Here is a 15866-nt window from a genome sequence, read left to right on the forward strand (position 1 = left end):
GCTAAAACAGACTAAATAAGTCCTTCCAAGTAGCAATCCCCCCCAAACACGAGACCATGCTCCATCTTGAGGGTAAAACAGGAATCTGTTTAATAAGGGCTACCTGCCCGATATTTATGCAGGTCTCCCACCTGGTGGACACTCCCCTAGGGGACCAGATGGAAGACTGGGACACATATTGGACAGTAGCCAATCGCATTGGCTCAGGGTTAAGCACTCCCCTTTACATACATAAATCCCTCCTCTCTATCCTGGAGATAATTGGGAAGAAACCTAATTATCTCCAGGGATAGAGGCAAATCGCCATTTTAAATACAACTGAAAAAACACATAAAAATATATAAGTATACAAATACCGAATGCATGTGCTTCGTGTAACGTATCCCCAGATAGCCTGGATCTGAGTGCATATTTCTACCGAATAGCATTTGGATCCAATGTGCATAGTTCAATCGCCATGGAGTCAAAGTCTTTCATATGTCTTTTGGTATATGATTGACTCCATGGGATCTGGGTTAAGTCCATGCATACGTTCCAAACTCCCGAACGGACCGGTGTTCGTATGCCTCGACAAAAACGACGGACGATCGGTAGTTTCAGCGGTGTTCGGCAGATAAAGTGTCCGTTTATAGTTCCACAGAATCCTCGTGTGTTTAAAATGGCCGCCGCCTTGTTGTCGGCATACGAACGACGACCACCCAGATAGAAATGAGAGGTGTCTGCGGTTAACCACAACGTTCTAATTGGGGCCAAGAGGTTAACCAGCAGCACACTTCTCTCCTGGGTGTCCGTCCGTTCGGTAGTTTCAATCGGTATTTCCTGAAACAAACGAACAGGGGCATACGGACAGGCAAATAAACGAAAAAGGGGCAAACAGACGAACCAGCAATCTCAGTCTATACAGATGGATCTGTCACAGGTCCCTTTAAGGAAGATGATATTTAGATATAGCAATGAATAACAGTGAAATCCAACACCACACTTATCTCTTTATGCAGCATTCTATCCCTATCAAATTTTAAATCCTAATTTTTAACAGTTTTTTTTTAAGCTTACAACTAATATTCATATAGGCTAATTTACTATTTTTAATTTTTAGTACTATTTTGCATTTTTTCTATTTTTACCTTTATTGTTCTCTACACCAGTAGCACATATCTCTATTGACAACGTTCTAATTGGACATCATATAGAAAAAATAAAAGGGTCCCTTTAAATAACATCCATCAGAAGACATTAGAAGAAATATATGCAACAACAGTTGGGAATATACTATTGTCCACTACTTCGTTTTAATATTCTAAACATTTATTCTGTAACTTCTGTAACTCAATGTAGGGTAATAACTGCTTGATCCAAGGATAACTCTGACTGCCATTCTGGGGTCAAGAAGGAATTTTTTTCCTAGCTTGTTACAAAATTGGAAGTGCTTAAAACTGGGTTTTTTTGCCTTCCTTTGGATCAACAGCAAAAAACATATGTGAGGAAGGCTGAACTTGATGGACGCAAGTCTCTTTTCAGCTATGTAACTATGTAACTATGTAACGTGATCATTATTACAAACCCCAAATAGAAGTTTCTAATATGCAAGCACTACTTGCATTTAATGCCAAAACTCGTTCATCTCTGGCATATTCCGTTCCGAGAAACTATTATTAATAGTACGTTCTATGGAACACACTTATATACACTACTCCTGCTTTCTGATCTCTTTTTCGTAGTATATTAATGAAATAATAGTTTAAGTCAATGACAGTTATGTTTGAATTTAAAACCCAGAGGGAGTAACTATGGTTACAAATGTCCATTAGAAGTGTAACCTATTATATGCAATTGAGAATAAGAAACTAAAAATGTTCGTTATTATTGAAATAATGTATTAAGAATGAATACTTTGTATGCAATTTAATTCAGAAACAATGTTTATTGATATGTGAAATTTGAGAGAAATAAACTGCTGTATAAGCGGCAATTGCCATACAGTCCGTATCCATTGACAAAGCCTTTCTGACGGAGAAACGCATTTGGAGGGACTGATTACTGATCACTGGAAGCCAGCATCTAGGAAGCACTTGCCTGTATTGTACCCAGCAAAGCAACATCTAAGCTGCTGATCCGGGACGCCGTGAGCAGTACAAGGTCTGCACCTAACATGCACTTTTGTGAATCAGTTTACAGACACATGTTAATGAGGTCTGATCATTAGTATTTTATTTGGACTTTTTAATCTGAGCCTTTTATATATTGATTTTTAGTTGAGAGCTAAGACTCTAATAAAGCCAGTTTTATTTTTTACAAAATTGGATTGCTTCTTATGTATTTTACTGATACAAAAATCGACTAATTTGTTTTTCTCTATACCTTTTCATATACTCACCTCTACTATGGAGTGACATCATCCATGAGAATACCTGGAATAAATGGATTTGCACAGACTAATATTGGACTTTATTATCAAGTCTGTTGCATTTAGTACATGACATTTGTTATTTATTTCTGTTTTTAAAACGGTTATTTATGGCATATTATTGTTTGACTATCTTGCAATCATAGTCTTATTTGCATTACTGTATTAACAGATATCACAGCTAGAGATTAAGGGTATTTTTAAATATTTCATGTTTTATATTGAATAGGTCGTTAGGTTTCCTATTATATATACCCTCCTCTTAATCTCAGACATCCATTCAGCGCTCCCCTTCTCAAGCATCTTGGTACTGCATTTTTTTTAACATGTTAAAGAAATGAACAACCTTACATCATTTATTTTTGGCAGTGTTGGAGGTGGAAGGAAAAAGCGCAGATCTACGTCTTCGCATCGTGCCAAGCCAACGGCTGTCCTCCTATCACATGCTTGTGCAACTGTCCTATACTGATAATCTGCAGATGACATACAGTGTTGAATGATTACATAAACACATCATTATCAGGATTGGCTCCAAGTCAAAAACATGGTATGTAAATCAACAGTATTAATCCCACTGACAAAATTATTAGAAAACACACAGTTATGCAATGCAGTACAACACACTGTCTATTCCAGGGGTAAGCAACCTTTTAGCAGCACTGTGCCGATATAGAATTGTGATGTCCTGTAGCGTGCCGATCCTATTTTTTTTAAATTGAGGTGTTATTTTTACTGTAATTGCTTTGTATTGTTGTATTTGTGCGTACATGAGCTATGATATTGTAGATGTTCAGTAGTAGTTTATGGTATTGTGTATGATACATTTGAATGTGGACTGTGTATGAGGGCTGCTTGTGGAATTGTGTGTGGATGGATATGTCACATTGTGTGTTTGGTAGTGTGTGTATGTGTGGGGCTGTTTGGGGTATTGTACATGAGAGGCTGCGTGTGTGGTTGTGTGCATGTATATGGATTGTTAGTGGTGTTGCGTTTGTGGGCATTGTGTGTATGTTTGTGTGTGGGCTGTTATTATTTGTATGAGGGGAGGGTTATTATGCATTTCTGCGTATATCTAGCAGTGTGGGTGGCTTCCCTGGGTTCCAGTGGGGACCAGGCTGGCCAGGTACAGGTCAAGGACAGGAGCTGCAACAGCAGCTGCGGGTTGTTCTACTACAGTGTGGATTCCTATTCACAAGTGCCGGTAGGAAGTGATCTGAGATCACTTCCTCTATGTGCTGCAATGCATAAATTGAGGATTGTCCTTCACCACCTCTTCGTATTAGCAGATATCTGAAGTTTTACTGGGTCTCCTGATAGCCAGAGCCTGTTTGGCTCTAGCAGCCTTGAGTGCCGTGCAAAGACACCTTGAGTGCCGTGCATGGCACTAGTGCCGTAGGTTGCCTACCCCTGGTCTATTCCATACTTTGCAATTGTCTGAAAGCTCCTTGCTAACCCTCCAGTTAAAATATTTTACCTAGCCTTTGCAGATGAGGGACCCAATAACTCTAAAACCCTGAAAAAATAATACTTCCTATCTGTTACGGACCATTTCAGCATAAAAGGGGAAAAATCCGTTTAGGCGATAATCCCCTTTTCACAAAAAGGCACAGCTACTATAAAAGCACCAAAACTCACGAATTCGGATATAAATGAATGCACCAAACTCCCGAACTGCATACAAGGGAATAAGGTAGCACTCCAGCTGGAACCTCACGAATAGCTGCTAGCAGACGAACAGGAAAAGCAGACATCAGCTTACACTCCTAGCAGTCAATCTCCAGCAGCATACAGTGAATCCCCCCAAGAACGAGACAAGGCTCCGTGTTGAAGGTCAAGCAGTGGTCTGTTTATTCAGGGCTACCTGCCCCTGTATTTATGCAGGTCTCCCACCTGGTGGACACTCCCCTAGGGGACCAGATGGAAGACTGAAACAGCAGACAGACATGTATCATTTTCGTACACACAGCCACAATACTTTCCCACCATGCATCTTGGTTTCCTCCTCCCTGCCCTGGAGATAATTAATGAAGTAATTCAATTATCTCCTAAGACAAAGGCCAGACTCCATTATGCACATGGTGACACAGAAACAGACTATCACTTTAAAATACATACAGACACATTTTATACACAAAACATAGACATGTAACATATCCCCAGATAGCTCAGGTCTGGGTGCACATTATTAGGTGAATGGCACCCAGATCACACAAATACATTTTAATTGCCATGGAGCCAAAGTCTTTAATTGTACGAACAGGCTCCATGGCAGGCTATCTGGGTTACTACAGTTCACATAGATTGTGATAGAAATTCAAAGTCCCGAATAAGAACCAGGGGGCTGGAGGCTCAGCGGTGCCTGCATGCAAAAGTGTCCGCTTATAGTGCAGGAAAGCCGGGCAGACAAGCGCTGGATGCCCGGGGAGCTCCAGAACACCGCCATCGAGTGGCGGCTAGGTGTAAACGCGACCACCCAGTAACAATCAATTAAGCTGCGGTTAACCGCAGCTACTGGGTGGTCAATTGCCGGCACACGCTTGTTAAGCCGCGGTTAACCGCGGCTTCAGGGAGGTCAATAGGAGGCACACGCCAGCTTCTGGGTGGCCCCTTAACAACGCCGGCCGGCTTCCCACGGCTCTGGGGAGGCTGAAAAGAAGCTGATTGCTCGGTAGATAGAACGGCTGTGCAGAAAGGGAAAAATAAACCTTTCTGCACAGTAAAATTAACACTTTAGCTGCCGGTCCATAGTCCAGAGGCAGCAGGCGGGCAACCAGGCTCCTCCAATACAATGTGGCGAGATTGGTTCCATCACATCTCTCCCCCTTTCCTAAAAGACTAACAGGGTACCTGACCTCCTGCCGGTCAGTGCCCTGGTTAGTCCAGCAACCCACCCACAACGCAAAAAAAACAGTACAGCCCACCCACAATACATAGTTACTACACCTGGGTAGAGGAGAAGTTTGTCCATGTCCAGGTGCCTCACCACGGCTGTGTAGGGCACTGGTAGGCTGCCTTGGTGGGTTGCTGAGTGGGCAGAGACCAGCGGTACTCTGTCCTGGTGCCAGCACTACCACCGGAGTAGTCTGGTTGGAGCCTGGTTGCTGGAGACGGACTGTCTCCCCCTTAGTTGAATAGCTCTGCTGCTGAGTGGGGAGACCGGTTGTCTCCCCCTTGGATACACAGCTCTGTCGTGGGGGGTAGGACCGACCATCCCTACCCCCTGTGTGGTAAGTGCAGAGACCATGGTCCCATCTGCACCGGTGGGGGGTTTACAGTCTCCCCCTGGTACATTAAGCTGCCGCTGGGGAGAGGGGGTAACAAGCTCCTCTCCCGATAGAACACTCTGCCCATTAATGATCCGCCGCTGGGGAGAGGTGGTAACAAGCTCCTCTCCCATACATACTTTTAGTTTTTGCTTAGGGAGACCGACTGTCTCTCCTCCCAATACAGAGTCCTGCTGCTGGGGAAAGGAGACTGGGCTCTCTCTTCCCTGCTGGATACTCTGCCGCTGGAGAATGGAGACTGGGCTTCCAATTCCCGGCACATCACACTGCCGCTGGGGAATGGAGACTGGGCTCCCAATTCCCAAAAAATCACGCTGCCGCTGGGGAGGGAGGAGGCTGCTCTCCTCTCCCTGCACTTCACATTGCCCTCCTGGCATATCACTCTGCTGCTGGGGGGCAGGAACAACTACCTCTGCCCCCTGTAACTCAGCCTGCCGCTGGGGAGGGAGGACGCTGTTCTCCTCTCCCTGCACTTCACATTGCCCTCCTGGCCTATCACTCTGCTGCTGGGGGGCAGGAACAACTACCTCTGCCCCCTGTAACTCAGCCTGCCACTGGGGAGGGAGGAGGCTGCTCTTCTCTCCCTGCACTTCACATTGCCCTCCTGGCATATCACTCTGCTGCTGGGGGGCAGGAACAACTACCTCTGCCCCCTGTAACTCAGCCTGCCGCTGGGGAGGGAGGATACTGCTCTCCTCTCCCTGCACTTTACACTGCCGCTGGGGAATGGAGACTGGGCTCCCAATTCCCTGCAGGCCCGGTGGAGAGACCTCGGTCCCATCTCCACTGGCCACCCGGGGTTCTTCCCAGTAAAATTGTACCATCTCGTCCTTTCTGAATGGGTCTGGCTCTGGGTCTATCCTGCTGAGCTTTCTCATAATATTGGAACAGCTGTTGGTAGCCCTGTTCTAGCTCCATCTCCCGGGTTACCAGGTGGACCAGGTCTTGCTCAATTTTATGAGTGTCATCCCAGTCATACCTGCTCTCCCTCCACCCCAAGAGATCACTGAACCGGTCTTGTGTAGGGCTCCCAAATTCAAGCTCTGAAAACGACTGCCATAACAAGCCAGGACCATCAAACTCCTCTCCCTCTGGCTTGTCATGCTCGGCTGTCCAGGGCAGGTACTGTGCAACATACCACCAAAGTGCCTGGTAGGCATCCTCCAGCCACATCTCCTGCAATACCCGGAGCTCCAATTCTTTTACCCATTCCTCCCTGGGCTGCTCTCCCAGGAAGGGCATCCGCAGGGCTAGTCGCTTCTGCAAACGCTGATCTTCCTTGGGAAGTCTCTCACCTCGTTGGTATTCCACAATGCCCAGTGCCTGGTACCAGATGCCTTTACGGACTGCATCTCGGTCCTCCATGGCACCCTCCTCGAACTCTACTGCTGGTTCCATGCTGGTGCTGTCAGGGTCGCTGTCCTGAGACATGCGTTGCCCTCAAATTGTAAAATCCAGAGTAATGGTGTCTCCTGTAGCTGTCCTTCTGGCTGTAGGAACGATCCCGCCGCTTGCCACCAATTGTTACGGACCGTTTCAGCATAAAAGGGGAAAAATCCGTTTAGGCGATAATCCCCTTTTCACAAAAAGGCACAGCTACTATAAAAGCACCAAAACTCACGAATTCGGATATAAATGAATGCACCAAACTCCCGAACTGCATACAAGGGAATAAGGTAGCACTCCAGCTGGAACCTCACGAATAGCTGCTAGCAGACGAACAGGAAAAGCAGACATCAGCTTACACTCCTAGCAGTCAATCTCCAGCAGCATACAGTGAATCCCCCCAAGAACGAGACAAGGCTCCGTGTTGAAGGTCAAGCAGTGGTCTGTTTATTCAGGGCTACCTGCCCCTGTATTTATGCAGGCCTCCCACCTGGTGGACACTCCCCTAGGGGACCAGATGGAAGACTGAAACAGCAGACAGACATGTATCATTTTCGTACACACAGCCACAATACTTTCCCACCATGCATCTTGGTTTCCTCCTCCCTGCCCTGGAGATAATTAATGAAGTAATTCAATTATCTCCTAAGACAAAGGCCAGACTCCATTATGCACATGGTGACACAGAAACAGACTATCACTTTAAAATACATACAGACACATTTTATACACAAAACATAGACATGTAACATATCCCCAGATAGCTCAGGTCTGGGTGCACATTATTAGGTGAATGGCACCCAGAACACACAAATACATTTTAATTGCCATGGAGCCAAAGTCTTTAATTGTACGAACAGGCTCCATGGCAGGCTATCTGGGTTACTACAGTTCACATAGATTGTGATAGAAATTCAAAGTCCCGAATAAGAACCAGGGGGCTGGAGGCTCAGCGGTGCCTGCACGCAAAAGTGTCCGCTTATAGTGCAGGAAAGCCGGGCAGACAAGCGCTGGCTGCCCGGGGAGCTCCAGAACACCGCCATCGAGTGGCGGCTAGGTGTAAACGCGACCACCCAGTAACAATCAATTAAGCTGCGGTTAACCGCAGCTACTGGGTGGTCAATTGCCGGCACACGCTTGTTAAGCCGCGGTTAACCGCGGCTTCAGGGAGGTCAATAGGAGGCACACGCCAGCTTCTGGGTGGCCCCTTAACAACGCCGGCCGGCTTCCCACGGCTCTGGGGAGGCTGAAAAGAAGCTGATTGTTCGGTAGATAGAACGGCTGTGCAGAAAGGGAAAAAATAAACCTTTCTGCACAGTAAAATTAACACTTTAGCTGCCGGTCCATAGTCCAGAGGCAGCAGGCGGGCAACCAGGCTCCTCCAATACAATGTGGCAAGATTGGTTCCGTCACACTATCTACTTTTCTTCAGCCCTACAAAAGGCCAAATAAAAATGTATACTGTATAAATGTATAAATAACAAATGCAACTGTTAAAACAGACCAGAATAGCAAAAAATAAAGACAAAAAAAGAAAAATCAGAACTTCTAAAAGTGTATTCCATATTCACCCTGTGAGGGCTCCACAAAAAAAATGAGCATGCAAGATGGGAAAAGATCTTATAAAGGTTTTCCCATTCTTTCATAGCTAAGGCAAATCCTCTGATTGTTTGGCTTGTAAATGTTGACAGGCCCGCCACACTTCTCTTGAGATTTGTGTGGAAATATTCCAATCAATCAGAGCTCTCAGTCAGGCAAGTCTTACCATTCTTGAGATGTGCCTGTAAGCGTTCTGATTGGTTGGCTTACAAGTGCACTCTGGCTGAGTTTGGGAAAGACCTTCAGCATGGGAAGACCTTCATAAGGTATTATCCCACCTTGAACAGAGCCATATGAAAGTTGCCCAAGGCCAGGTTACATAGTTACATAGCTCAAAAGAGACTTGCGTCCATCAAGTTCAACCTTCCTTCCTTGTTGATCCAAAAGAAGGCAAAAAACCTAGTCTGAAGCGCTTCCAATTTTGCCACAAACTAGGAAAAAATTCCTTCTTCACCCCAAAATAGCAGTCAGATGTCTCCTTGGATCAAGCAGCTATTACCCTACTAATTAGAAATTACATCCCTGTATGTTGTGTTTTTGCAAGTATTTATCCAATTGCAATCTAAACATATGTATGGACTCTGACAAAACCACCTCTTCAGGCAGATAATTCCATATCCTTATTGCTCTTACTGTAAAAAAAAACTTTTCTTCGCCTTAGATTAAATCTCTTTTCTTCCAGCCTAAATGTGTGACTTTGTGTCCTATGTGTAGCCCTGTTTATGAATAGATTTCCAGATAATGGTTTGTACTGGCCCCAAATATATATGTATAATGTTATCATTTCCCCTCTCAGGCACGGTTTTTCCAAACTAAAGAGATTTAAATTTTTTAACCTTTCTTCGTAAACTACAATGCTCCATTCCTTTTATCAATTTTGTAGCTCGTCTTTGCACTTTTTCAAGTGCCATGATATCTTTCTTTAGAACAGGTGCCCAAAATTGCACAGCATATTCAAGTTGTGGTCTTACTAGCGATTTATAAAGAGGCTAAATTATATTTTCATCCCGATATTTTATGCCCCTATTTATACATGACAAAACCTTTCTGGCAGATTGACATTGCATATTGCTGCCTAATTTGTTGTCTATAACAATTCCCAAATCCTTCTCATGTGTGGTTATCCCTAATTCACTACCATTTAGGGTGTAAGTTGCTTGTGCATTCTTGACCCTGAAGTGCATAAATTTGCATTTCTCTACGTTTAATTTAATATGCCATTTTAGTGCCCAGTCTATCCAAATCCCTCTGCAGCAAAGCAATATCCTGCTCACATTGTATTACTTTACAAAGTTGTGTCATCTGCAAACACTAATACATGGCTTTCAATGCCTATTTCAAGATCATTTATAAATATGTTGAATAGAAGCGGTCGCAAAACAGAACCCTGAGGGACACCACTTACCACTTTTGTCCAGTCTGGAAATATACCATTAATGACAACTCGTTGTACTCTATCCTTAAGCCAATGTTCTACCCAAGAACATGAATATTCATCTAGACCAATTTATTTTAGTTTGAAGACTAACCTATTGTGAAGAACTGTATCAAATGCCTTGGCAAAATGCAAGTAGATCACATCCACTGCAACACAATGATATTTACTTCTACTTACTTTTTCGTAAAATGCAATTAGGTTAGTTTGACATGAACTATGTTTCATAAAACCATGCTGATTATTGCTAATAACAAAGTTCTTCCCAATGAATTCCTGAATATTATCCCTTAATAGAACCTTCAAGTAATTTCCCAGTCACAGAAGTTAAGCTCACAGGTCTATAATTTCCAGGCAAGGAATTTGAACACTTTTTAAATATAGGAACTACATCTGCCTTCCACCAATCCTCCAGTACAATACCTGAAACAAAAGACTCTTGAAAAATTAAATACAAAGGTTCACTTATTTCCCCACCTGGCTCCTTAAGAACTCGTGGGTGAATACCGTCTGGCCCCATAGCTTTATTTACATTAATGTTCTTTAACTGCTGTAGCACCTTGTCTCGAGTCATCCAATCACAAGTTATCTGCAAATTTTTGGCAGCAATCATTTGCATATCTCTTGCCATAGGATCCTCATTAATATATACTGAAGAAAAATTGTTATTTAAAATGTCTGCCTTTTCATGGTCTTCATCAGCTAACAGACCCATCGCTGTTTCCAGTGTACCTACACTTTAATTTTTTTTTTTTTTAGAATTGATGTACTTGAAAAAAAAATGGGGTTGGTTTTGCATTCTTTGGCTATCAATTTCTCATTTTCTAGTTTAGCCACTTTAATTGCCTTTTTGCACGTATTATTATTGGATTTCCTATTTCTTATATAGGTTGCCTCTGATTTGTACGATTTAAATGCCCTTTTCTTATTTTTAATCTCTTGTTTTACTTACTCTACTAAGCCACGTTGGTTTCAATTTGTTTCTTTTATATTTATCACCCAATGGTACATACTGAGAAATGCACCTTTCTAATAATTGTTTGAATAGTTTCCATTTATCCTCAGTATTTTTTTCACTAAGGAGTTTATGCCAGTCGATATGTTGTAGAGCTACCCTAAACTTATTGAAGTTGGCTTTTTAAAAATGATAAGTTTTAGTATGCCCCACGTGCTTAAGGTTAGCCACCTTAAAAGCGCCCTAGCAGTTTCGGCACTTCGTTAATGGCTCAGAACATCAGCTGTGGCAGGAGCATATTTTGATCTTCCTGCCAGCTAAAGGTGGGTCCGCTCAGAGAGAAAGTTTCAGGCCCAAAATGTTTGAGTCCGGGCCCAGGCAGCTGTTGACCGCATAATGACTAACCTGTCTCTAGCCTTGAAAGCTCATTCTGTAAGGTGAATATGGATTACTTGTTTTGGAATCACGTAATGTATTTTTCCCGTGAGTGCAAAAACTCGACAGCAGGGAATTCGGGCATACCGTGCGGGAGTCCTGCGGGTGGCAAGTGAAGCACACTGGGACTATCTGGACAAGGACAGTAACTTACCTGCAGAAAGACCATCCATCCGGCTCCTGAGGGGTCAGAGATGCTGCACAAGAAACCCACTCAACCCACCTCTACAGATGGGAAGGCATGGCCGTAACTTAGCCTAAAGCTGCACCCACAGCGCTTGCGATGGAAATAGTGATAGCCGAAGCCCCAGCCATTGCCAATGGAACAGCTCCATCAACAAAACAAGACATACACAATTTACTCATGCACTTTCAAAACATGTTCTCGACAGAACTGACTCTGGTCAAGACAGAAGTGCAAGCAGTGGCAGACAGGGTACAGGCTGCAGAGGAGGACCTACTGGATTTTAAACAAGGGCTGAATACCTAAGGTGAATCTGTCCAGCAACTAAGGTCATTACACACCAGTCTATTCACCTGAGTGGACCAGGTGGATGACAGGGGACGACAGCACAACATAAAAATCGGTGTGGTTGCGGACTCCTTAAAGAAGAAATTCCCCACTTCATAAGGCCTACGCAACCATACTGCCTACGGAATTTGACAAACAATTTGCTTTTGACATGGCATACCGCATCACAAAATGCTCCCACCACAGCTCCTAGAGACTTGTGTTGTCAATCCATCGCTGATAAACAAAGGCTACTCACAGCATTAAAAGGGAAAACCCTGCTTCAATTTGAATCACACAGCATCACCTTCTTCCAAGACCTCAGCAGGCTCACACTACTGTGGCAAAAGTCTATGAAGCTCATTACCGAAGGACTTTCTTATCGTAGGACTTACCCAAGATCCATCTCCGTAGACCAAGAGGGAAAAACCTTGCGCGCAACGAATCCCACAGATGGTCCAGCCTTCCTCCAGGCACTGGGCATACCTGACACAACTCCTTCAACAAGTACCAGCCATCACTGGGATGTCTCTGCAATCACTCCCTTTGTACCAGGGCAAGAACGAGACTCTCTGACCTAAATATCGCTGACCATATCTAAGTCACCGAATGTTTCAGCTCTACCTTATACTTTTATGCCAATGTTATTTCTGTACGCATAATTGTGTTTATATGTTATTATTTTACACAATGCCGCCTCATGGTGGACGACTTGCTGCTTTATATAGAACTTAAACCAACCCCTAAGAGATCGCTATCAATGCTCATAATAATGAAGGGTATCATAAGCATATAACCCCCCTCCCCCCCCCACCCATTACTTTATAGGTTAGAGGCATGCACACCACCTAGGAGATAAACAAATGCCATTGATACATAGTCTTACCGACTAGATGTTTAACCGCTTGAGAAGACCAACCCCTTAACTACCTTTTCCCTGCTCCTTGATATCACTACCAATAGTTATCGTTCAGTAAAAAAATGAGTTGATCACACTAGACATCAATGTTTGCAAATCTTGAATATGCTTGTCAAATGTTATACAATGAAACTACTGCTTTGTCATGAATCACCTGCCAAAATAAAGAATTTAGTGAAAAACAAAGAGGCCACCATCTCTGCAATTTAAAATCATTAGTGAACCACATATGGTAAGTAGCTGCAAATTAAAATATGCAGAAATATCTTGAAATTCTGTTAGCATTTTTTTAGGATAAAAGAAACATTAAGTACTCGTTAAGTCACACTGCATGCTTCAATATGTGAATCATACCATGCCAATGATGAATCCCTGCAAGGGTTTGAATTGCTTCAGAACGAATTACCCTATGCGATGACTGTATACTCTTCAACAGAAGCCACAGTGGCACCTCATGATCTTCTACATTAGATGTCCTGCATTTTTCTATAGTGGAAAGTAACCACAGCATGAAACTAGGGATTTTTGAACACATAATTTTTCCAATTATTACATATTCTAAAATTAAGATGTTGCTTTAAAAAAAAAAGGAAAGAAAGAAAATAAATTATATTAGAAAGATATGCCAGGTACACAGCTCAACAAAATGTTAAGATGCACAATACACAAAAACACATATTCAGGTTCCTCATCCTGTTGCACATTTTAACACTTGTATTGTTGCCTTAATATACATCATTATCATCCTTGATGATTAAAGAAACACCCCATGCAACATAATCACTACAGAACTCTGTGGTGGTTACAGTGCCAGGGTGCCACTCAAAATTAGTATTTGCTAATTGTTTGACTTCTTATCTGGGGTACACCTTGTGCTTGTCCCTGACTCGAATTACAGAAGTTCTCTGCCCAGCAGTGCAGGGCTTAGTGCATTAACAGTTTAACTACTTACATTGAGTGAGCCAGGGCACTCCTGGCACTATAACCACTACTACTGGCAGCATAACTACTCCTGTCACCATAACAATGATATAGTAGTTATGGAATGTTCCTTTACAAATTGTTTACATTACATATATTTTTCCAACCATGCTGATCAGAGCCCCTCTCTACAATTCAGCAAAAGTTACTGTGTATGCTATTATATACAGTTATGTTTTTATACAACTATATATAATTATCAAACTGTATGTTTTGCCCCTTAAGAATGATAGAAATTATGACAATAACACATTACAAATATTTCATATTAAAAATACCTCCATTAGGTGACGTTTTGAAAAAACTGACTGAAGCTTCCAAAGCCTTTCTCACTGTTTTATGAAGTTCTTTTCTCACCTTATTTGTAATACCTGCAATAAAAGAAAATTATGAACACCCTACTGTATTTTTAAACACAAAAAAACTATTAGCAGCAGTCAAGAAGATACATATTTAGATAGTCCCCGCCTTAAAACAGCTAGAAGAAAAGTTATTGCTGCAGCACAGACTTACATAGTTACATAGTTACATAGCTGAAAAGAGACTTGCGTCCATCAAGTTCAGCCTTCCTCACATATGTTTTTTGCAGTTGATCCAAAAGAAGGCAAAAAAAACTCAGTTTGAAGCACTTCCAATTTTGCAACAAGCTAGGAAAAAATGCCTTCTTGACCCCAGAATGGCAGTCAGATTTATCCTTGGATCAAGCAGTTATTACCCTACATTGAAAGATTATATCCTTGAATATTCTGTTTTTGCAAGTATGCATCTAGTAGCTGTTTGAACATCTGTATGGAATCTGATAAAACCACTTCTTCAGGCAGATATTCCACATCCTGATTGTTCTTACAGTAAAAAAACCTTTCCTTTGCCTTAGACGAAATCTTCTTTCTTCTAGTCTAAACGCATGACCTCCTGTCCTATGTAAAGTCCGGTTTGTGAATAGATTTCCACACAATGGAATTCCTATATGGAATGGAGAACCTGACATTTGGAAGGCTAATAAAGGTATTTGAAAGCTTTTATCACACAGTTATGAAAAAAAGAGCGCTGGTTAAGACTCTATGTCTTGGATTATCATGCTTATTTTTTTACTTAATGGAAGAAACTGGGAAACAATTGGAGAAATACTATTCAATGTAAAATATAGATAATAATAGAACAGTTGCAGTGTAGAATAATGTTTTGGCATATTGCATTTGTTTCAATTGGGGCGTACCTAGAGCATTTGGCACCCTGGGCGGTTCCTGTGTTTAGCAACCCCCTCCTCCCCATTTAAATGTAAAATAAAACAGTTTTTAATGTTTTCAAATTGTTTTTAATTGTCTTTTACAAACCCCCTGTATCCCCCTCTATAAAAATCCTGCACCACCCTCTACAAAACTTTTCCCTAGTCCACCTTCTACAAAACCCCCACTTCTACAAAACCCCAGCCCAGTCCCCCTGTACAAAACCCCTGCCTGTCCTCCCGCTACAAAACTCTTGCCCAGTACCCACTCTACAAAACTTCTGCCCAGTCCCCCTCTACAAAAACCCTGCACACCCCTTCTACAAGATCCCTGCAACCCTCCTCTGCAAGACCCTTTCACCCAATTCACAAAAATCCCTGCCCCTCTACAAAAACTCCTGCACCCACCATCTATAAGACCCCTGCACCCCATTAGAAAAAAACCCTGCCCCCTCTATAAAAAACCCTGCACCCGCTGACAAAAACCCTGTCCCCCTCTACAAAACCCACTGTCCCTCTTCTGCAAAAAGCCCTGTCCCCCAGCCAACACTGCAACCATCCCTGCCCCCTCTACAACCCCCCCTCTACAAGACACCTGCACCCCTTCAGAAAAACACTTAGTACCCATTTTAAGAAACAATAATAGCAAGCACTCAACCTGCTCTTTCGCCTGTTCTTTGCTGATCTGAACCCCAGACTCTCCCACCGCAGCGCCGCCCTCACAGATGG

The 15866-nt window shown here is 42.9% G+C and overlaps 1 protein-coding gene across 2 annotated transcripts in view; it reads right to left on the minus strand.

Moving 5' to 3' along the window:
• Window positions 1-15866, minus strand: part of LOC134587202 (general transcription factor IIH subunit 5) — a 948377-nt gene that overhangs the window by 531264 nt on the left and 401247 nt on the right. For both annotated transcript variants that reach the window (XM_063443405.1, XM_063443404.1), the window contains exons 5-7: window positions 14191-14283; window positions 13286-13417; window positions 2759-2880 (exon numbers count right to left, since the gene is read on the minus strand). In XM_063443405.1, the coding sequence (XP_063299475.1) occupies window positions 2759-2880; window positions 13286-13417; window positions 14191-14283 (347 nt within the window). The remainder of the gene's footprint in view (window positions 1-2758; window positions 2881-13285; window positions 13418-14190; window positions 14284-15866) is intronic.

The sequence above is a fragment of the Pelobates fuscus genome, chromosome 2 (genome assembly GCF_036172605.1).
Source record: "Pelobates fuscus isolate aPelFus1 chromosome 2, aPelFus1.pri, whole genome shotgun sequence".
NCBI lineage: Eukaryota > Metazoa > Chordata > Amphibia > Anura > Pelobatidae > Pelobates > Pelobates fuscus.